Below are 25,294 nucleotides of genomic sequence, written 5' to 3' on the forward strand. Positions count from 1 at the left end.
AAATTATTTTTCTCCTGTTACATGCAAAAAATGATCTCGCTTTGCGACCATAAGTCTTTAGAAATTGGAATCATAATAATCCAGTGGGCTCATTACCTGATGATACTTTACTTTTTGGGATTATGCAGGTAGTATCAATAATTCGGGCTGGTATGTAGATCAGTATCAACGCAGCTTGAACCGTGGAGACAGAGGGTAAGGAGGAGTGAAAAATACTTTGCTGGAAAACTGCATGGAGGAGAAGTCAACAGGATAAGGAAGAATATTCATCTATCAATACAATTAGCCCTCCTTAAGACAGCTCTGATTTGACTCCTCTAGGATGATCCACCGTGAGCATTCTGCATAATGCTTGACAGCATGTTGGCTCAGTGGGTGGCACTGCAGCCTCCCATCACCAGGGACTTTGTTTCATTTCCAACAACGGGTGACTGTCTGTCTGGAGTTTGCACATTCTCCATGTTTCTGCCTGGGTTTCATCCGGGTGCTCCAGTTTCTTCCCACAGACCAAAGATGTGCAAGTTAGGAGATTGACCATGCTAAATTGCCCATAGTGTTAGGTGCATTAGTCAGGGGTAAATATAGAATAAGGGAATGGGTATGGTGGGTTACTCTTCAGAAGGTCAGTGTGGACTTGTTTGGCCAAATGGTCTGTTTCTTCACTGTAGGTAATCTAATCTAATCTAAAAATTGACCATAGTATCCAGGGATGTGTAGGCTAGGTGGGTTAACCATAGGATATGTGGGGTTACAGAGATAGGATGGAAGGGCGGGGTTTGGGTGGAATGCTCTTCAGAGGGTTGGTGCAGACTTGATGGGCTGAATGGTCTCTTTCCACAATGTAGGAGATTCTATGATTCTATAAATACTATGGGTCATACTGCCTCACACTAGACAACAATATTTTGTTATTGACGTCTCTAATCAGTGTTCAGTATTTGGGAGCAACAGGCATTTTTATTTTGGCTAACATCACCATCCCTCTGACGCCAACTCCTTTTTCATTTCCACGTCTCCAGTGGGTGAAAGAAAACTTTGCCTCACGTTTATTCCCCCAGAAAGCTGTTTTGCCAGTTCTTTGGTCAGGTTAGCAGGTTACAGAACATTACAGCGCAGTACAGGCCCTTTGGCCCTTGATGTTGCGCCACCCTGTCATACTAATCTGAAGCCCATCCCACCTACACTATTCCATGTACGTCCATTTGCCTGTCCAATGCCAACTTAAATGCACTTAAACTTCGCGAATCTACTACCGATGCAGGTAAAGCATTCCGTACCCTTACGTGATGGAGAGGGATAATCGTGTGCCGCAGGGCAAGAGCTATAGCTGGGGGCAGGGAAATTATGATGCAGTGAGGCATGACTTAGGATGTGTGGATTGGAAAAACAGGCTTCAAGAGAAGAACACTAATGAGATGTGGGGAGTGTTCAAGGAGCAGCTACTGCGTGTCCTCGATAGGTATGTACCAGTCAGGCATGGTGTAAAGGGCCTTGTGAGGCAGCCGTGGTTTAGTAAGGAATTGGAGTCCCTTGTGAAAGGGAAGAAGGCGGCATATGTAAAGATGAGGCGTGAAGGTTCAGTAGGGGCGATTGAGAGTTATAAGGTAGCCAGGAAGGAGCTAAAGAGGGAGCTAAGAGAAGCGAGAAGGGGACATGAAAAGTCTTTAGCTGGTAGGATTAGGGAAAACCCAAAGGCTTTCTATAGGTATGTCAAGAATAAAAGGATGACTAGGGTAGGTATCGGTCCAGTCAAGGATAGTAGTGGGAAGTTGTGTGTGGAGGCGGAGGAGATTGGAGAGACATTAAATCAGTACTTTTCATCAGTATTCACTCAGGAACAGGACACTGTTGCTGATGTGAATATGGAATCACAAATAATTAGAATGGATGCCCTGGAAATATGCAGGGAAGAGGTTTTGGGAATATTGGAAAGGATGAATATAGATAAGTCTCCTGGGCCTGATGGCATTTACCCCAGGATCCTATGGGAAGCTAGGGAGGAGATAGCAGAGCCATTGGCCTGGATTTTTATGTCGTCGTTGTCAACAGGAATAGTACCAGAGGACTGGAGGATAGCGAATGTGGTCCCATTGTTCAAGAAAGGGAGTAGGGATAGCCCTAGCAACTATAGGCCAGTGAGTCTGACTTCAGTGGTGGGCAAAGTCTTAGAGAGAATGGTAAGGGATAAGATTTATGAACATCTGGGTAGGAATAACGTGATCAGGGATAGCCAGCATGGTTTTGTGAAGGGCAGGTCGTGCCTCACAAACCTTATTGAGTTCTTTGAGAAGGTGGCCAAGGAAGTGGATGAGGGTAAAGCAGTAGATGTTGTGTATATGGATTTTAGTAAGGCGTTCGATAAGGTTCCCCATGGTAGGCTAATGCTAAAACTTCGGAGGTATGGCATTGAGGATACATTAGAGGTTTGGATTAGGAATTGGCTGGCTGGAAGGAGACAGAGGGTAGTAGTTGATGGATTATGTTCATCTTGGAGCGCAGTTACTAGCGGTGTACCACAAGGATCTGTTTTGGGACCATTGCTTTTTGTTATCTTTATAAATGATCTAGAGGAAGGACTTGAAAGCTGGGTAAGCAAGTTTGCGGATGACACAAAAGTCGGTGGAGTTGTGGATAGTGAGGAAGGAAGTGGTAAGTTACAGCGGGATATAGATAAGTTGCAGAGCTGGGCGGAAATGTGGCAAATGGAATTCAATGTAGCTAAGTGCGAAGTCGTTCACTTTGGTAGGAATAACAAGATGATGGATTACTGGGCTAATGGTAGGCTACTTGGTAGTGTGGATGAGCAGAGGGATCTTGGTGTCCATGTACACAGATCTCTGAAAGTTGCCACCCAGGTAAATAGTGCTGTGAGGAAGGCATATGGTGTACTGGGCTTTATTGGCAGAGGAATTGAGTTCCGGAGTCCTGAGGTCATGTTGCAGTTGTATAAGACTCTGGTGCGGCCTCATCTGGAGTATTGTGTGCAGTTTTGGTCGCCATACTATAGGAAGGATGTGGAAGCTTTAGAACGAGTGCAGAGGAGGTTTACCAGGATGTTGCCTGGAATGGTAGGAAAATCTTATGAGGAAAGGCTGAGGCACTTGGGGCTGTTCTCATTGGAGAAGAGAAGGTTTAGGGGAGATCTGATAGAAGTGTATAAGATGATTAGGGGTTTAGATAGGGTAGATACTAAGAACCTTTTACCGCTAATGGAGTCAGGTGTTACTAGGGGACATAGCTTTAAATTAAGGGGTGGTAGGTATAGGACAGATGTTAGGGGTAGATTCTTCACACAGCGGGTTGTGAGTTCATGGAATGCCCTGCCAGTAGCAGTGGTGAACTCTCCTTCTTTATGGTCATTTAAGCGGGCATTGGATAGGCATTTGGAAGTTATTGGGCTAGTATAGGCTAGGTAGGATTCGGTCGGCGCAACATCGAGGGCCGAAGGGCCTGTTCTGCGCTGTATCCTTCTATGTTCTATGTTCTATGTACTCTTTGAATAAAAAAACTACCAATGACATCTGTCTTATACCTATCCCCCCTCACTTTAAAGCTCGTGTTTGCCATCCCCATACTTCGAAAAAGGCTCTCCCTGTCCACCCTATCTAACCCTCTGATTAGTCACCTCTCAACTTTCTTCTCTCTAACGAGAACAGCCTCAAGGCCCTCAGCCTTTACTCATAAGACATTCCTTCTATACCAGGCAACATCCTAGTAAATCTCCACTGCACCCTTTCCAAAGCTTCCACATCCTTCTTATAATGCAGTGACCAGAACTGTACACAATACTCCAAGTGTGGCCGTACCAGAGTTTTGTACAGCTGCAGCATAACCTCCTGGTTCCAGTACTCAATCCCTCTATTAATAAAGGCCAAAACACTGTATACCTTCTTAACAACCCTGTCAATCTGGGTGGCAACTTTCAGGGATCTGTGTACATGGACACCGAGATCTCTCTGCTCATCTGCACTCCCAAGAATCCTACCATTAGCCCAATACTTTGCATTCTGATTACTCCAGCCAAAGTGTATTACCTCACACTTGTCCACATTAAACTCCATTTGCCACCTCTCAGCCCAGCTCTGCATCCTATCTATGTCTCACCGCAACCTATTACATCCTTCGTCACTATCCACAACTCTACTGACCTTAGTGTCGTCTGCAAATTTACTAACCCACCCTTCTAAGCCCTCATCCAGGTCATTTATAAAAATGACGAACAGCAGTGGACCCAACACCGAGCCTTGCGGTATGCTGCTAGGAACCGGACACCAAGATGAACATGTTTCATCAACTACAACCCTCTGTTTTCTTTCAGCAAGCCAATTACTGATCCAAACTGCTATGTCTCTCACAATCCATTCCTCCGCATTTTGTATAATAGCCTACTGTGGGGAACCTTATCGAACGCCTTGCTGAAATCTATATACACCACATCAACCGGTTTACTCTCATCTACCTGTTTGGTCACTTTGTCAAAAAAGTCAATAAGATTCGTTAGGCATGACCTACCCTTCACAAAACCGTGCTGATTGTTCCTGATCAGATTATTCTTTTCTAGATGGTTATAAATCCTATCTCTTATAACTTTTTCCAACACTTTACCAACAACTGAAGTGAGACTCACTGGTCTGTAATTACCAGGGTTGTCTCTCTACGCTTTTTGAACAAGGGAACCACATTTGCTATCCTCCAGTCCTCAGGTGCTATTCCTGTAGACATTGATGATTTGAAGATCAATGCCAAAGGCTCGACAATCTCTTCCCTTGTTTCCCAAAGGATCCTAGGATAGATCCCATCTGGCCCAGGGGACTTGTCTATTTTCACACTCTGCAGTATTTCTAATATCTCTTCCTTGTGAACCTCAATCTCTTCTAGTCTAGATGCAAGTATCTTCCTCGCCAACATTTTCATTTTCTTTAGTGAACACTGTCGAAAAATATTTATTTAGTGCTTCCCCTATCTCCTCTGACTCCACACACAACTTCCCACTATAATCCTTGATTGGCCCTAATTTAACTCTCCTCATTCTTTTATTCCTGACATACCTATGGAAAGCCTTAGGTTAACCCAGATCCTATCCGCCAACAACTTCTCATGTCCCCTCCTGGCTCTTCTGAGCTCTCTTTTTAGGTTTTTCCTGACTTCCTTGTAACCCTCAAGTACCCCAACTGAGTTTTCACATTTTGTCCTAACATAAGCTGCCGCCTTCTTCTTCTTGACCAGGGAGTCCACTTCCTTAGTAAACCACGGCTCACGCGTTCTATATCTTCCTCATTGCTGACAGGTACATACTTATATAGGACACATAGGAGCTTTTCCTTGAATAAGCTTCACATTTTTAATGTGCTCATCCCCTGCAGTTTCCTTCCCCATTCTATGCTTCCTAAATCTTTCCTAATTGCATTGTAATTTCCCCTCCCCAGCTGTAACTCTTGCTCAGTGGAGTACACCTATCCCTTTCCATCCTTAAAGTAAACCTGACCGAATTGTGATCGCTGTCTCCAAAGTGCTCACCTACTTCCAAATCTAACACCTCGCCTGACTCATTACTCAGTCCTAAATCTAAAATGGCTTCGCCCCTTGTAGGCCTGTCTACATACTGTGTCAGGAAACCCTCCTGCACACACTGGACAAAAGCTGACCTATCTATAGTACTCCTACTGTAGTGATCCCAGTTCCTGGATCTCTTCTCATTTCTCACCTCAGCAGCTTCTAGACCCACCTTTGGTGCGCTGTGAACCCCATAATATTCATAAAGACGTTTTCACAATGTTTTGTTCCTCCTATAATAAACCATCATTGGAACAATTACAAACCAAACTGATCTCAAAAGGGAACAGATTCAAAACTCAGGTTGAGGGCACAAATAAGATTTAGTTTACATTTGAAGCTAAAAATGCAGTATTTAAAGGCAAGTAATAAAAATAAAATTCACAAAAAATTAATAAGAACCCATAGGACAGTGACAAAAAGTTAAATTGTAAAGTTATGAGAAAATTACCAGAATTTGAAAAGACCACACATATTTAATGGAAAGAATTACATTAGCAAGCTGCAGGATGTAAGCAGTATACATCTATTGGTCAGTGAAAGAATGTAGATGGTACTCTTGGAAGGGTCTGAAAGGGTCAAAGAGAAGGGCCTTAATCACAACCACTATGAAAATATCTTTTGAGCTTGGTATGGAAAACAGCTTAGGACTAGAAAGGAATGAGGCCCATCATCTGGGTCTTCCTCATAGCTTTCTGCAACAATATTGATCACATCAGTGTAACTTGTAACAAGCCCTGTAGACCCATTCCAATAAAGAGTTTGGTCACAGCAAATTTACCTTATAGAGAGCATTAGCTCAGGGAACTCATGCAAAATGGGTGAAAAATAGTATTGATTGCTTGTACAACAACATCAATTTATTACCTTGTCTCAGTTTTCAGAGAGAACGTGGGTCATGGAATTATAGAGCTATAAAAGACACTAGAACTTAAGGCAGATAAATTAATGTGACCAAATGCTTTATCAGCAAGTGTGGCACAGTGACTCAGTGGTTAGCATTGCTGCTTTACAGCACCAGGGTCCCAGGTTCGATTCCCACCTCGGACAACTGTCTGTGTGGAGTTCGTACAATCTCCCCGTGTCTGTGTAGGTTTCCTTTGGGTGCTCCCATTTCCTCCCACACTCCAAAGATGTTCAGGCCAGGTGAATTGGCCATGCTAAATTGTCTGTAGTGTTAGTTGCATCAGTCAGAGGGAAATGGGTCTGGGTGGGTTACTCTTTGGAGGGTCAGTGTGGACTTGTTGGGCCGAAGGGCCTGTTTCCACATTGTAGCGAATCTAATCTTCCCAGAGGTTGAAGAAGCAGTCCCATATTCAGGATATCTTTGCGAAGGGTCGAAATGACTGAAATAAGTCAGGAAGTTATAAATAAGTTAGTTGAATTTCAATAGCTGGTAAGCTGTAGAATCAATAATAAGGTACAGAAATATTAATTATCTGAGGAAACAGAGTTAATTGATATGCAGAGATGTTGGAGTTTGGTGACTATAATTAAAGTTTCACAGTTTTATCTTTATACTCTTGTAGAGCACAGTTGTTTTTTTTCATAAAATCAGGGTCAGTTCCATCTCAGTTTATCTTTGTATAAGAGCAAGACCACAGAAGATTAGAGAGTGGGAAAACAAAAACATAAAATTAAGATGATCAAAATAAGGATTAGAAGTTGATTAAAAATTGAAAGGAGTGTGTGGAATTGTGATGTTTGTGTTACAGCATTCTATAATCTTAAATTATAAATTTTAATTAGTATTATTTAAATATTAGCAGCAACTCCTTTTTGTGACTCTCTGTCAATATTAAAATATTAGCAATGCAAGAATCCAGTCTTCACTTTCTAAGGAAGCCCCTTGATACAAGTTGCTTTATGATTTTGGCATGAAAACATTAAGACTCAATGAACTTTTATATTCAATTGCCATTTTACTATGCTAAAAGCTGTTGGTCTTGATGCCAGGTTTAGACATGCAGTTATTTAATATTGAATGCTAACATTTTGATAAATACCAATTAAAGCTGGAAGTAAAGCTTCAATAAATCATTTAAAAATTCTTCCATGCGACTGGATGAATTACTGTGTGGATAGGGTAACTGTAATGGATGGAGGTACTTTCAGAGACATAGTAACATCAACAACAGACCTGGGTTTAGGGTTGTTTAGCTCAGTTGGCTTGGTGACTGATTTGCGATGCAGCATGATTCCAACAAGACAGGTTCAATTCTCGTATCAGCTGAGGTTACCATGAAAATCCTACCTTCTCAATCTTGTGTCTTATTGAGAAGTTGTGGTGACCCTCAGGTTGAATTATTAAAAAGTCATTTCTCTCCAATAAGAGAGCAACCGTATGTGGAGGTCATCGAACAAAACAGGCCTGTTCTGCTATTAGAAGTGACCGTGCCTGATCCTCTATTTCAATGCCATTGCCATGTCATATTACATGTCTTTTAATATCTGAAAAATGACCTATCTCTTTCTTGAATATACTCAGTGATCTGGCCTCCACAGTCTTCTGTGTTGGCGAATTCTACAGGCTGACCACTGTGTGAGGGAAGAAATGTTTCTTCATCACAGTCTTAAATGGTCTACTCCATATCTTGGATCTGTGACCCCCCCAGCCATGTTAGAATTTTATGTTTAAACTGGGCCTGCATTCACTAGAGTTCAGAAGGATGAGAGGGGATAAGATTATTTCTGAGGCCTACTTGGGAGTTGTGCATGGGGACCATGCAGAATTCCTATTGTAAGAGTCTCTGAAGGAATTTCCTGGGAAATTGAAGATTGAGCTATGCAATTCCTGTCCTCATGGAACCTGTAATCTCCTGTTATGCTTATCTTCTATATGGATTTCTAAGGTTTATAGGCAGCTGTGATGTCAATATGAGAATGGTATTAGCACACCTACTGGAATGTGTGAGCAATCAGAGCAGCTATGTTAGGCTTAAAACTCTAGTCTAACTCCTGAGTAGCTATTAAATTGACCTCCAAATGAACTCTAACACGCTCAACTACAACTCCCACTGACCCTTTACATTCCTTGACCATGACCTGATAACCTCTCTCCTCCTGAGGCCCTCGCCACTGCACTCAACTGTCTCTTCTCCCCGATGCATTAATCTACAGCTTCCAGGATCTGAAACCACCACTCTATACCTGTGAGCTGACAACATCTCCACAGTTGGACCAGATTAACATCCTGCTCCGCCCCGACTCCCACCACCACAGGACTGGACCCTTCCTGCCTCATTCCCAGTCCTGACCTGCCCCATTCCAGACCCAACAACCCCCAGGACCCAACATTATTTCCAATATCCAAGGACACCTTGCCCCCACTCTGCATCTGATCCCTCCCATGGACGTGATCTCTCCCATGATCCAACACTGTCTAACTGCCACCCCGAGAGCCAACAACACATCAGACCCCAGCACCTGACATCTCCCACCCACCCCAACGTAGCTTACACACACTGTCACTTACCTGGCCTCTTTGTCACCTTGAAACCTGGTACCCTACTCATCTGGCACCCTGCCCGTTTGGCATCCTCTCCTCCTGGCACCCCTAACTTCCTAGCATCCCTGCCCTAACTGAAAGCACACTTTACTTACCTACCATTTCACAAGAGCTGTCAAATGATTGTCTGTGATGCTGGACTTTACATTTCAGAATATGTTGTGACAAAAAGAGGCATGGTTGCTTTCCAATGACCTTGCTATCCTACCTGTAAAAATGATCTTGTACTTTCCTTTTATTAATTTTTTTTTACTTTCATCTGCAATGGTTAACATTCTGCTCCAAAACATAGTGAGGATAATTTTACAATTGCACACTCTGACGAGATGTGGCATGCAGAGAGTGTACAGGTGAGGGACAGAGCTTCACTATCGGCACCTGTGAGATCAGCCAGCAGGGTTTATCATTACAACAGCATGTAGTAATGTGGGAGAGTGCCTCTTCACTCTTTGTGTGCCTTCTTTTCAGAGGAATACCAAGTAAAAAAGGGTGAATCACCAGCTCTGCTTGTTCCACAATTATACCTTTGGGTTAATAATGTAAACAGGTATAAGATTGTCAGAAAAAACAAGATGGGTTGCAATTATTGTTGGAACTCATTTTCTCAGTATTTGACTTTGCTTTTTATTTCTAAATAACTGGGAAAAGTGCCATTATGTTATACTTGGAGGACTGTAACTCTGCAGAATGTTGAAACATGACAGGACTTTTTACTGAGCATTTTTTTTGTATAAGTTTTCCTTTTATACAGCTGTAAGGCAATAAATCACTGGGGGAAATGTTGTCTCTCCTCATTATTAGTGGAGATGTTGTATAAAAGGAAATAGAATTATAACAGCACAGAAGCAAGTGACTGCCCCATGTTGCTTCCATTCTCTACACAAGCTTTCTCCCACATTACTTCATCGCAGTCAACAGGTTAGATTCCCTACAGTGTGGAAACAGGCCCTTCCACCCAACAAGTCCACACCGACCCTCCAAAGTGCAACCCACCCAGTCCCATTCCCCTACATTTACCCCTGACTAATGCACCTAATACTATGGTCAATTCACCTGATCTGCACAGATTTGGACTGTGGGAGGAAGCTGGAGCACCCGGAGGAAACCCACGCAGACACAGGGAGAACATGCAAACTCCACAGACAGTTGCCTGAGGCAGGAATGGAACCCGGGTCCCTGACGCTGTGAGATAGCTGTGCTAACCACTGTGCCACTGTTCCACCCAATTCTGTGATCCTTTTTCCTCATGTCATAACCCAGTGACCCTTTAAAGGAACTTTCACCATTCTTAACCTCTCCATATAGCAGCAAGTTCCACATTTCCACCCCTCTGTATAAAGTGGTTTTACCTCAGGCCTTTATTGGGTTTATTAACACTTACCTTTACACTCATGGTACCTAATGTTAACCTGTTTATTTTAAATGCTACAAAGCCCAAACTAAAACAGCATAGAAGTATGGTATCGGAGTGTGTTAGGCATTTGGCAGCTAAGATCAGAAGAAGCAAGTTCTTATTCTATAATTATAGCAACGTTTTTCTTTGGTATATGGTTGCTTGATGGTGCATAACTTGAATATTGCTAAAAAGAGAAATCAGGTCCTTGTGTATGAATATAGAAAAGCAAGCATAAATGAGCCATTTTCTGAATTCTGCTGATTCTCTTAAATTAGTTGCTGTAGTAAATATAAGCATAGACAGAATTCTTCAGAAATGGTGCCCAACTGCAGAATTTCATCCAATAGTGACATTTAAAGGTGTGGGGGGTGGGGGTGGGAGTATGGGAGGTTGCGAGCATGGGCTGCTGAAGTACAATCTGTAATCTGCCTATTACAAACAATGAAAGAAACGTGATGTTTGATTTGATAAACCAGTTGTTGGCACAAACAGCTTATGTATTAAGCCTCACAACAGACTTGTAATTCACACATGACATGGCTGCATTGTATGTTTCAGCACAACATTTAAAAATTGTCAGTTGAGCCAGTAATGACTTACTCATGCTTGGTCAAAATGGCAAGCATTCATATATTCTGCTAGCAAAAGAATTACATTCAAGCCTTGCAACATTTTTGGATCATCCAGAACTTGATGACCTCATTATTTATGGTTGCTATTTTCATGGCAATACCTCAGCCAATCAGAACCAACTTGCTGGTGCATCAGCTATTTTTTTCTCAGTAGTATAAATTGTTATGATTTTTTAAAATTTGGCCATGTTGCACTTGTCCTGGTGAACTGCAAGAAGCAAAGCTTCAGCAACACATCTCCGTTTCCTGATAATATTCAAATATTTTTCATTCAAATTTAATGTCGGACAATGTTTGATACGAGGCCACAGTAGAAATGCTTCTCTCTAAATATAACTAGTTTTGCTTTAGGTATAGATACTAACCTGTGTAAAAGACTTATTTTGATAACTTGTCCATTAGTTGAAGAAAAGAATTGAAGTTGAAGTTATTTTACTTTTCTTTTCTAGTGCTTGACCATTGAACGACTTGGACGACGATCTCTTCTCATTGGTGGATTTAGTTTGATGTCATTTTTCTTTGGGTTGCTTACGATTTCACTCAATCTGCAGGTATTTAAATTCTAATATCTCCACCATGAATCTCTGGTTATTTCCACACATTCCTGTTTGATCCTCTCTTTCTTTTTGTGTTACCCCTCCCTTATACTTTAATGGTGATTATTGCACCTTTTGTTTCCTGGCTGCACAAACACATACACACAAACACAATTGCACACAAACACACAAACAAAATCGCACACAAACACAATCGCACACAGACAATGTTGCACACAAACACAATTGCACACAAACACACAAACACAATCGCACACAAACACAATCACACACAAACACCTAAACACAATCACACACAAACACAATCACACACAAACACACAAATGCAATAGCATACAAACACAATTGCACACAAACACACAAATGCAATCGCACACAAAAAAGCAAACGCAATGGCATACAAACACACAAACACAATCGCACACAAACACACAAATCAATCGCACACAAATACACAAATGCAATCACACACAAACACAATCACACAAAAACACACAAATGCAATCGCACACAAATACACAAACACAATCAAACACAATTGCACAAAAACACAGTCGCACACAAACACAATCACACAAACACAATCTCACACAAACACAATCTCACACAAACACAATCAGACACAAACACAATCGCATACAAACACACAAACACAATCGAATGCAAACACAATCACACCCAAGCACACAAATGCAATCACACACAAATACACAAACACAATCACACACACACACAAATGTAATCACACACAAATGCAATCGCACACAAATACACAAACACAATCAAACACAATTGCACACAAATACAGTCGCATACAAGCACAATTACACAAACACAATTGCACACAAACACAATCGCACAGAAATGCAATTGCACACAAATACACAAACACAATCACACACAAACACAACTGCGCACAGAAACACACAAACGCAATCACACACAAACGCAATCGCACACAAACACAATTGCACACAAACGCACACACAATCGCACGCAAACACACAAATGCAATAACACACAAACACAATCACACACAAACAGGCACACACAAATACAATCGCACACAAACATGAACGCGTGTTTTGGGTTAATTTACCTTGTGCAAACTCAACCCCAGCCCCTTTCCAAAAGACTCGGCGTACCTTGTGATAGCTTCTTGAAATACTGCCACCTTTCTTTGTCAAATGTATGTGCAACTTACTGGGGCATTTATAAATCGCAGTTTTATATAAAGATTAAAACTTCACTTCTGATGGCACATTGGACACTTTGACAGCAAACACTGTTGATTTTATCGAAAAACACAGAATGCTGTCTTTGTACCAAACTAAATCCACATTCTGTCATGTTTCCTGGGCAACCTATTAAGCAATGGTATGTTGTCCAAGAGTCAGTTGGTAGAATCTCAGCTCTGCATCAGAGGCTGTGGGTTGAATGCCAGAATTTGAGAGTAAAAGTCCAGGCTGACACTCTGGTACAGCAGTGTAATGTTACAAACAAGATACTAAACTGACACCCTGTCTGCCCTTTCAGGTCTCATTGCACCATTGTGAAGAGTTATCTCTGGTGTCCAGAACAATGTTTGTCCCTCAAAGCAACATCACAAAACCAAATCATCTGATCAGTATTACAATATGGGAGCCACATGCTCAAATCTGCTGCTTTGTCCCCTATTTGCAATAATGACTACACTTTAAAAATGTTTTGTTGACTGTAAAGCACCCTGGGACATCCAAATGAAGAGAAAGGAACTGTATAAATACAAATTTTCCTTTGATCCCTTTGACTTCCTTGCATAACATGACGGTTGAATGATACAGATTATCATGTATCTTTCCTTGTTGTAGGGTATTAAGTTCACTTTGTGACTAATTCAAAGTGAGCAAATTAAGACTTTTGATTCATTCACACTCTTAACCAGCACATTGTAGGGTCATGCCTCTCCAATAGAATTGGGAACATAAGGTGAAAAGCACTTAACAAGCCAGTAGGAGCAACTTCTGGCAGGTAAAAGTCAGCTATGATGAGCCACCATCATAGACCCAAAGTCACCACCATCTCCATTGACCTCAGCAAGACACTAAGCCTCAGGTGATACACACAAAGTGAGTACTGAGATAGTCTCCCAAAGCTGAAATCGAACCCAGATCCCTTCTGTTGTGAGGTCGACTGCTAACCACTGAATCACCGTGTCACACTATCTCTTTGCACTTCTTTACTTTTTTCCTGGCTTGTGCTCCCTGACTGGGCTGGGAACATTGCACACAATGTTTGTGATGACAGTCCATAATGTATGATTCATGTCACACTCTGATAAAGGAGTTTCAATGATTCACTATGTATGATTATTTGTTACACTGACAAAGAACTTCAAAATATAATTGAAGTAATTATCTATTAATCAATTCATAAATTGACATTATAGTTCAGGAGCCTAGAATCAAAGGAATAAATGGTGGTGAACATTCATCCTTAAAGGTGTCAGAACACAACGGATATTGTTAGAAGGAACATAATACTGCACTGTACAAATCATTACTAAGATCAAGTGCATTTACAACAAGAACCATTCTTGTTGCAAGAACCATTCAAGTGCATTTACAACAAGAACCATTCAAAAATGACAATTGGTTCTAAAAGTTTATTAGAAACATTTTAGCATTTCAAATGGTGTAAAAAATTAGCAAATAACTGTAATCATTCCTCCACAGATTCTGTCTACAATATGGCTGCTTGATTTATCCATGGGTTGGATCTTCCAATGATGATAGCCTCAATAAGATTCATCTTGATTTTTATCAAAATAGTAAAAATCAAGATTTTCCCCAAACCAATGTATGTTTAAACTGGGGGCATTAAGTTAGGACATTACCAACATTAATTTTGCCGAGTGCCAGTATTCCCATTTTGAAGGTAATATTGTACAGTAATTCCTTTCAAAGATTTAAAGAACCTGTGTGACTTAACAATTGACTGTATGTCCACTACATTATCTACATGAAGTTATATATTTATTCCACAGAACAAAGTATCCTGGATGCCTTATGTGAGTCTAATCTGCATTCTTGCTGTAATAGCATCATTCTGCATTGGTCCAGGTAATGCTAACTGTAATATTATAGAAGGAATTTCTTAGTAACACATAGCAGCATTCACTGTACTAATAAATCATAGTTATTCTGTTGCTTTGCTGAGATTTTCACTTTGCTTTGAAGCACGGATGAGAATATTGCCTGGAACTTTCAAAGTGGATTTCCAGCAAGAAGCAAAACTTCTCAAGAGCTGATGTCGGAGGCTAAGATGGCTATTTGCATCAATATGAAATGTTTCCATTCCTTCACTGAAATTGGGTGTGGCATTGAGAGAACCTCTATTCATTCAGGGTGTATAGTAACGGAATCCAACCTCACCCTAAAGTGGAGCAATGCTCCTTGGCACAGGTTTTCTCATGTCTCTTCAGTTTGACATTTTATGCAAAATTTACCTCCAGTAAGTTGCAAGCCTGGAGATCCTGTGCACTTTATAAATGTGTATAGGGTTATTTTTAAATGCTTTGAATGGATATTTTCACCAATGTTTTCAAAACCTTTCAAATTAATGTAAAAGTTCTCAAGTTCCTGCACATCAGTAAGAACCCTCATGCATAGATATCCCTAATTTTAACAAAGAAAACTTGATTTGGCATAGGCACAAGGCAAAATATACACAGGATTTCCTTGAGTAGGCAGAAAGTTTAACATTATCAGAAAGATAAATTTAATAAAGATCATTTTCTGCGTACAAACTGGCAGAAGCGGTGGAAAGGAAATTATCTCTGATGTTTCCAGCAGAGATCCTACATTATATAAAATCTGGATGCTGCACACTTGCAAACAATTCTCCAACTAATTTTCTGAGATATTCTTATAAATGCACTCTTGATACAAGTTGCGAAAGCAACTTTTGAATTGAACTACAGCTTTAAACATATTATTTAAGCTATATTATTTGCATGAATAATGCATGCAGTCAGTGAAGGCTAACAGATTAGAAATGGTTGTTTTAGATTAGATTACTGACAGTGTGGAAACAGGCCCTTCGGCACAACAAGTCCACACTGACCCACTGAAGTGCAACTCACCCATTCCCCTACATTTAGCCCTTTACCTAACACTACGGGCAATTTAGCACAGCCAATTCATTTGACCTGCACATCTTTGGACTGTGGGAGGAAACCGGAGCACCCAGAGGAAACCCACGCAGACACTGGGAGAATGTGCAAGCTCCACACAGTCAGTCGCCTGAGTCGGGAATTGAACCCGGGTCTCAGGCGCTGTGAGACAGCAGTGCTAACCACTGTGCCACAGTGCCGCCCAAATCATTCTGTGAGGTTCTGAAATCATTAAAAGCAAAGCAAATTTAATATCACTTTTTTTTATCTCAATGTCCTCCTTTTGTCACATCACATTAGTAACTTGTGAGTGACCTTACAGGCAAAGTATTAATTAACCTTGCCTCCACATGTTATACAAGGTACATGGTGTGATTTGATGTAGTTATACAATTTCCTCTATAGTATATCAAAATAAACCTGCAAGTGCAATGATGTGACCCTATTGTATACATATCAAAATATGATTTGTATATATACATTTTAACCAAATTAGAAACTAACTTGGACATATCGGAAATGCCCAGATTAAAAAGGCTCTAGCCTTTCATTGCTCTTTAAGTGTGAATAAATTCAACAGGGATTGCCTTTAATAAGTGTGAACCACTAACCCTACAGCAGGAAAACCCTGGTGGTATTGTAGGGAGAACACTTTTACAGCAAAATAAATTATTGGTGGGTGTTGAAATGGAAGTTTTCAAGTTGGCAAATTGTAACTCATGAGTGCAGCAGGAATAATGCCGTGACCTCAATTACATCATCATAGAAGGTAATGCTTAAGTCATCATTCATACTATCAGATCCTTACACAACATCTTCCTCCAAGCTTTTATTTTCCGTTATGATAAATTCTGGTTATGAGCACAAATGTATACTTCCAGCTACCTTATTTTCCCCGAAGGCCCTGTCTTGACAAATTAAGGCAGTCCAAATGTTCTACTATTCTCACAGAATGTGTTCTGCTTAGAGGAGTGGTCAATCTCTGGATTGAAGACAAGTGATTTTGATTCTGTTCCTAAATTCTGAAGTGTGAGGTCTGAAAGTCCCTTTCAATTGAGGTTCTTTCCTCTCTTGGATTTCCTTTATGGAGAAGACTCTCCTTTTAAAACAGGCGCTTCATTTTTGCAATATCTTGAATCATCAAACCAGGGACTGACATCTTCTTGAAACTATCCTGTATTTTCAAGCCAGGTAACTCAATCTCAACTGAGTCTTTAACCTGCTGACACTGGCTGTCTCACCTTAGTGGTGTTTTCCCTGGAGTTATATACACAATGTCATTCCCAATCTGCTAGTAAATGGGAAATGTGTAGACTCTTCATTTCATCTTTTTGCTCAATTTGGATACTTTCTCTTGATGAGTTTATATTGCAAAATTAACATGTTCACTTACTCAGCCATATTATTTGAGGGTTATTTTATGCTTGGTGTGATCTCTGTCACTGGTGCTTGTTGTGACTCAGGGATAGCAAACCAAACCAAGTCTGTCTTGCCATTACTGGATTTGTCACACAGTAAAATTAAAGTATTCAATGACACTTGAAATTGTCCAATTGTTCCTGACCAGACAATACAAAAAGCAGATCTTGGATACCGAGTTTATTAGTTAAGTAAAAATGAACAACTTATTTTTAGTACTATAACTTTAGCAATGCAACATCTAAACAGCAAAGTATTCTAATTAGTACCTATGATCTAAACCCAGGTTTCTTTGTCCCTAACACCCACAGTCACACAGATACACCAACTAAAACAGTTGAGGGATAAATTAAAAAGAAAGTAAAAGGATTGTAATTTGCCAGTTCAATTAAACAGTTTCAAATGATGGATGCCAGGCCTTCATGCAATCCTTGTTGTTCACAGGCTCAGTGATGAGTGCTAGTAGTTTCTGCAATTCTACGAATATTTACTTATTTCTTAGACTGGGATTATTTTCTCAGAACAATCAGCATTTCTTTAAAAGGATAGAAAACCAGACAGAGTCAAGTATAATGCAGCCATTTTCCTAAAAAATGACACTGCACCTGCCAGAATCAGTCAGAACAAGTTTCTCTTTTTAAAAAAAAATCAATATTCTCTGTGATTTGCTGGCTAGCATCAGTCCTCCCTTGTTCAACCATATAAACGTCTAACCAGCTGCCTGCCCTGAGCATTGCAATATTCAAATGACAAATCATCCACATGCTTCATTAGTGTAGTAATTCATTTACATTATCTTTCAATTGTCAGCAGCAAACATTTGCATTTATTTATTTGTTTTTTACAACTGTTGAAAGTTCACTTCTAACCTGACCGCAGTTCCACCAAAAAGTGAGAAAAATAGATGAAGTCCCTAAATGCTGATGATCTCTCCTGGAAAGAAAAAGGTAATGAGGTATTCTGCTGAATCTTTGGTGTCCTCCGTATCTAATATATGATTTAAATCCGTCGCTGTTTTTTTCACCAAGCCGTGTTGCTTTTCTAATTTTATGAGTTAAAGGTTTGTCAGTTAATTCATGTCGGTTATGTAGTGATTGTAATGAGATCAGCCAGGTGGGCATCATGGAATATGAATTCCCTGATTGGGGCTGTTATTCTGATCTAATCAGGGGGTCTGGGCTGACAGATATAGACAGGAGTGTCAGCCATCCTGTTCACTCTGAGAAATGGCTTTGAGGGAATTGGATCAGTGTCAGGGACTCTCCACATGTAAATAAAGCGTGACTTGGTGATGAGATACTGACATCTGTGGAGCTATTTCAGGGTATGCTACATATTGGTACTGGCAGATTTACTTCTGATTCTACTGATTGCCTCAGAAGTCTTGCTAATTCTTGAAAGCTGGACTCCCGTCACTATTAATAGCAGGCAAAAACATTTCTGTCACTCCAGCATAGTCCCATATTAAACAAATGTCTTATGCCAAATAGATCTCAAGAGATTCTGCCTCCTGTTTGATTCCAACATGAGTCCAAGGAGTCCTATGCTGTCCTCTGAGCAACTGTTTATGATTAGCTGTGACTTGATCAATGGTTTCTTGACTTCAACTAACTTGATGACTTCTGACATTTGGAGAAGATTCAGTTTAAAAACAGGTTTATGTTCAAGAATAAAAATTTGTGGTTATGAAGTATACATAAGTTCTCAACTCTACCTCATGTGTTGCAGAATTGATTGTAGCATTTATTCTAATCTTAATCTGGATCAAGTGGTTATGTTGCTCTATGTTATAACCAGTGTTTCATCAACCATGGTCCACTATCTTATAGTATAGTCTGACTGATTTTTGTAACAAGCTTAAAATAATGAAATACCCTTTGACGTATACATCCAATTGCCAAAAAGCTAAGTCTAGATCACTTTTCCCAGGGAATACTGTTGGATTCTCTTCAATTTATTTTGTTCTTGAACTTCATGAGCTTCTTTATGCACCTAGCTATTTGATTTATTGCTATGCTGTGACAGTGGCACATTTTCTAGAAGTGACATTGTTTATAGAAAGAGCATTTCCTTTTAGTGCGTGGGCAATGCTTTCCTTGAGATTTCTTTGCTCCTTGGTACTGACAGAATCTTATTATCTGGTGATTGTCTTAATCATTATACTACTTTCTCGCATGCTATTTTTCCAATTTAAAAACTGATTTGGTTCTGCTCGTCCCCTGTAAGGAAAATTAGTTGGCTTCTGTTAATATTGATCTGAGCTACGTCTGGGTCTTCGCTTTATTCAACATTTGAACGTTATTCTCCTGAGTCAAAATCTTCTTTTTGACTGTAATAAATCTGACAAAGCTTTATCAACAATCCCAATGATAACTCTGAAAGAATTGTGATTTTAAATATGCAAAGGCATATTTCTCCACTACAGACAATTATGGAAATTATGTATGGATTCACATCTATACTGGTCTCCACTAAATCATGCTCTTTCATGAATATTATTTGTCCTGAGGTTGGGAGGTAAATTCTCACTGCAGCTCTATTTTTATTCACTCATGGGAAGTGGCTATCCTTGGCTGGTCAGCATTTATTGCCCATTCCTAGTTGCTCTTGAAAAGTAGTGGAGAGCTGTCTTTTTGAATCACTGCAGTCCATGTGAGACTTTATAGCTATTGATACAACTTGTTATGGACCAGACCAGACTCCCTCAAAATATTTTAAAAAGGTAGCCTAGACCCTAACTTTTTTGTATTTTAAAGAAAGATTTGAAGTGCATGCGAATGGTCAAATTATTCAACGTGAAACAAAACACAATTTATTTAAACACTATAGTTAAAATACAAACAAAAGAAAGAGGAATTAAGAATAAATTAAATATTGGAAAACTTAACTGAATAATATATACAATACTTGTTACTAATTAACCATTCCAATATGGTAACATCCCATAATCACATCTCTCAGCAAAAAGGTAAATTCAGGCACAGATTTTTACACGCAGTTCTCCAATCCAGGAGGAAACAACATTAAAAGAGATTTCAGAGAACGTAGCAGCTAGGAATCATTTACTGATGCTTCTAACCCTTCTGGGGCCCTCTGTGAGAGCTGGTCATTCCACTTCCAATTGTAACAACTCTTTTAAAATGAACCTAAAGGCCTCCTGAGTTATTTTCTTCATGCCATTTTCAGTAGCCAGTTTGGCTCTTCTGCCTTTACAACCTCTCTTCAGAAAAACCCAGGACAAATTAATTTTTTTAAAGTTAGAGCATGGTCACAAACTGAATGGCTTGCTAGGCCATTTCATGGTGAGGTTTGAACATCATCCACATTGCTGTGGGTCTGGAGTCAAATGTAATCCAGATAAGGTGAGGATTTCATGTCCTTCAGTAGATTCTTAACTCCAGATTTTTTTGACCGAATTCAAGTTCCACCATTTGCCATGACAGGATTGGAATCCTGGTCCCCAAAACTTTAGCTGAATTTCTGGATTAGTAGTTCATAATCTTACAGATACCAGTCTTCAATCAATTGAATGCACCCATATGGTACCAAGATATTGCTACAGCCTTTGGATACAGCAAAAGCTATAGTCTCTGAAAACCTTGCACCAATAATATTGAATACTTGTACTCCAGAATTAGTTGCATTCCTAGCCAAGTTGTTCCAGTACAGTTACAACACAGCATATGCCTGGAAATATGAAAAATTGCCCAAATATGCCCAGTCTCCAATAAGCAGGACTAATCAAATCCAGTTACATACTAATCCATCAGTTCACCACTGCATCAGAGTGATGAAAGGCATCATTACTGTGAAGCAGCACTTACTCAGCACTATCCTGCTTACTGATGCTTAATTATGGTACCATTTTCCTGAGCTCATTCCAACCTTTGTCTAAACATGCACAGCAGAGCTGAATTCCAGAGAGTGACTGCCCTTGACATCATTTAATTAATTATACATTAAGGAACCCAGCAAAAAAGAAAACAGATCAAATGGGAATTAGGTGGAAAATTCTCCACTGATAGAGTAGTACCTAAACAAAAGATGATTGCTGTTGTGTACCATTGAAAGAACCACTCAGACTATCATCATTAACATTTGATGTGATTTGAGAGTGTTTGCACTCCATCTTACCCTGGAGTCACTTGAAGCATGATATCCTACTGGCAGCATACATTAACAAATTAGTCTTAGCCCAGATACTGATGTGCCTGATAAATGTCATAATTGTATATGTGAAATATAAAAAGATATGGTCTTACAAGAGGTTTTTCAAAACACGAATCCAGTGAAGTAGACCTCTTGTCACTGAGCTAAAGGGTTGACCTTTAACCCATTTCTAATCTCCATTTAGAGCAAGGAATTTGCTCAGCCAATTGTAATCAAAACGTGAATTCACTAATCATGCAATTCTGGTAAGAAGCTTGCTCGGAAAGAATATAAGGTGAAAATTCCACAATACAGCTCTGCAGCCTAATCTTTAGCCTGAGCTTCTACCAGTGCAGTTTCTGACTATGTTTCCAGCAATGGTGAATTTAACTTGAAGAAAATTAAAGAAATTAAAAATAACATACATTCCTGTCATAAAATCCATCTCTCATTTGCTTTCTCTACATTCTGATCATGTAAAGTTAATACGCAGATGTTAGAAATATGTAGATCAGAGACAAACTATACAGCTGTCACAGCATAGTGCATTTTACAAATTGCTTTACGCTGTTCCAAATATAGTCTGAGTATCCACATTCTGACAAAGCATTCCTTGACCTAATATTATTATGGAATGCAGAAAACCTAGAATTTGAGAAAGATAATGAAACCACAGGGAGAGAAAAAAAGTCCACATGTATTTGTGCTAGATGTGTATCTTATAGAGCAATTTGGGATGATTGTTGGTCCTCTTGGGAAATTACTTCTTTCTTCCTGGTTCATTGTGGATGTGAAGAGAACGCTCCTTTCCAGCTCCTGCATTATCTGTTATGCTAGGTATACGTTGGGAAGAAGTAATGATACGTGACTCCCCTCATTTTCACTCAATTCAATGGAGCTACAACCTGATTCCTTCACTTGTTAATGACTTTGCTCACTTAACAAGTACATTGACCTTTCACATTCCACTTCAGCTGACTTAACACCATGCGAATACTGCTCTCGGCTAATTATAAAGATAATTGAATTGTCCATTGCATTTTCTGGCCTTCTATTTGGGAAATGTAACTCACATTTCACCCAGATCCTAAATTTGTTATTTTTCCAATCAAAGACCAAAATGAACCCTCAGGTATTTGCTCAGTATGTAGAACCAACACATCTTTTCCAGCGATATAATGCCAATAAACATTTGTTTTTAAATGTTTTGGGAAAGATAACAAATCCTACAGAAAGAAGAAGGTAAAGTGTTATTGTGTTCATTTACACACATATATTTCGCATTCAGCCATTGCAAAATGGGCGGCATGGTGGCACAGTGGTTAGCACTGCTGCCTCACAGCGCCTGAGACCCGGGTTCAATTCCCGACTCAGGCGACTAACTGTGTGGAGTTTGCACGTTCTCCCCGTGTCTGCGTGGGTTTCCTCCGGGTGCTCCGGTTTCCTCCCACAATCCAAAGATGTGCGGGTCAGGTGAATTGGCTATGCTAAATTGCCCGTAGTGTTAGGTAAGGGGTAAATGTAGGGGTATGGGTGGGTTGCGCTTCGGCGGGTCGGTGTGGACTTGTTGGGCCGAAGGGCCTGTTTCCACACTGTAAGTAATCTAATCTAATCTAATCTAATCTAAAAGCAGACACAAATTAACATCTATTGTGATTGCATTCTGTGTTGTGTAAAATGGCATCCATAGAGAACATCATCTTCTTCTGCACTCTACTTTGTAATATAACACTGTTTCAAGGCATAGTTTAAAGAAATGGACAATATTCTGTCTTGGTACATAACATGACAGTTAAGTTGGAACTACTGCACAATACTGATGGATGAGAAACGACCAATTCTGACACATATTTCCAATCTCAATTGCACTGTGAAGGAACAAGCCCAATCTGGCTTCTCATTCTTGGAAAATAAGCCAACTTCAGAGGCTAATAATCCCATTCCCATAACCATTCAGACCCAGAACTTCAGTTTATTGTTGGTACTGTCGCCCACGCAGTCTGCTTGGCTCATAACCTAAGCTAACACTTTTCTGCAGAAGTGCAAGAATAAAAGGCTGACATGCCCATATATATATTTATATATATATACTTTTCAAATCAACTCATTCAAATGTGTTGTGACACACTTCTATGGCAGCTAGACTTCTACAGTGTTAGCCTCCTACCTGAGGATACAATGAGTGCATGTAAGTGAACCAGATAAATCTGTCACTACTCAGGAAGGAAATACTTGTATATACTAATTAGATTATGTATAGGAATGAATGAATAGGACATTTGTGGTCTACTGGCAGTATCTCTGCATCTGCGGTAGAAGGCCTTTGTTCTTCAAGTCCCACCTGCTCCTGAGGTTTTTAATGACATCTCTAAGCAAGTTGATTAGAAAATATAGGAATCAGTTCAGCCTCAGTTTGTTGAACCTCCATAAATCATTTGATTCTGTTTGAATTGAAGTTCATCTTAACAATCTCCTATTTGAATATTCATTAGTTATTAAATGAATTAATTTATGTGTTCTACCAAACCATATGGAAATCAGAGAATAACAGCTATTTATTAAGTATAATTCACAATTGTCACTACTCAAATTTAGACATTGAGTTTTGATGTACAAATCATTCTATTATAACGCACGATTCAGAAATACAAATTCACTGTAATGCGATTGACACATTGGGAATGCTATTTTTACAACATGAACTTTTAAAACGGATATTGACTATAATGCGATTAGAGTGCCAACACTTTAAGCGCTGTTTCTCAAAGTGATTTTTCTGTAATGAAGGGTTGCACAAGAACACAATCATCGTGTTATAGAAGAACTGACTGCACTAAGCTATTACGAGGCAGTGAGGTCTGTAGATGCTGGAGATCAGAGTTGAGAGTGTGTTGCTGGAAAAGCACAGCAGGTCAGGCAGCATCTGAGGAGCAGGAGAGTCAACATTTCGGATTGTAGCCCTTCATCAGGAATGAGGATTGCCAGGGTTACAAAACAATTTCAATAACAATTGCTTATGAAAATTATTTAAGAAATAATATTATAAAGATCACAAATGTAATTCAGTGTATAGCTATACTTTAGTAGGGACTGTGGTGTGTAGTGGCATGTCCCTATCTCTGAGCCAGGAGGGCTGGGTTCAAGTTCCACCTGCTATGTAATAACATTTCTGAACAAGTTGATTAGAAAATATTTATGACTATAATTCAAGTGTGTCGTGGCACAATGGTAATGTTCTTACCTCTGAGCTAGAAAGCCCACCCACCTCAAATGCCTGCCACAGCATGTCTAAATAGGTTTATTAAAAATAACTGCAATTCAAGTCAACAGAAATTGTTCTGGATGTAAGTTTGCTCACTGAGCTGGAAGATTTGTTTTCAGACTTTTTTTTACCATACTAGGTAACATCATCAGTGAGCTTCTGGTGAAGCACTGGTGTTATGGCCCACCTTTCATTTATGTGTTTAGATTTCCTTGTGTTGGTGATGTCATTTCCTATGGTGATTGTTTATTTGGGAGATTGTCAGACAGACGAACTGAAGTCCTTTTTTCAATTTAGGACAAATTACTGCAGATGCTGGAATCTGTACCGAGAACAGAAAAATTCAGTCCCGTTTTCAATCCTGAGATTCAGCAGAATACAGCAGTTGATTCTGTTACAGGGCATGTTTTTATAAAAAGGGCCCTTGTTGAACAATGATAGTGTCCATACACCTTTGCTGGGAGTCCTACATTCAAGTCCCATCTGCTCCAGACGTGTGTCGTAACATCTCTGAACAGGTTGATTAAAAATATCAATGACTGAAATTCAGCCTTAACTGGATTGTATTTTCTTAATTTGTTGGTGATGAATGTAGTTGTGAAAGTACCTGATACTGCTATCCAGTTGAGGCACTGAGTAACCTTTAGTAACCAGTTCAGATTGGA

The 25,294-nt window shown here is 39.8% G+C and overlaps 1 protein-coding gene across 1 annotated transcript in view; it reads left to right on the top strand.

The window, feature by feature from the left end:
• Positions 1–25,294, top strand: part of slc2a9l2 (solute carrier family 2 member 9, like 2) — a 390,861-nt gene that overhangs the window by 278,674 nt on the left and 86,893 nt on the right. Inside the window, exons 9-10 of the mRNA XM_060829178.1 lie at positions 11,539–11,640; positions 14,672–14,747. Of these exons, the coding sequence (XP_060685161.1) occupies positions 11,539–11,640; positions 14,672–14,747 (178 nt within the window). The remainder of the gene's footprint in view (positions 1–11,538; positions 11,641–14,671; positions 14,748–25,294) is intronic.

This window comes from Hemiscyllium ocellatum, chromosome 1, assembly GCF_020745735.1.
Source record: "Hemiscyllium ocellatum isolate sHemOce1 chromosome 1, sHemOce1.pat.X.cur, whole genome shotgun sequence".
NCBI lineage: Eukaryota > Metazoa > Chordata > Chondrichthyes > Orectolobiformes > Hemiscylliidae > Hemiscyllium > Hemiscyllium ocellatum.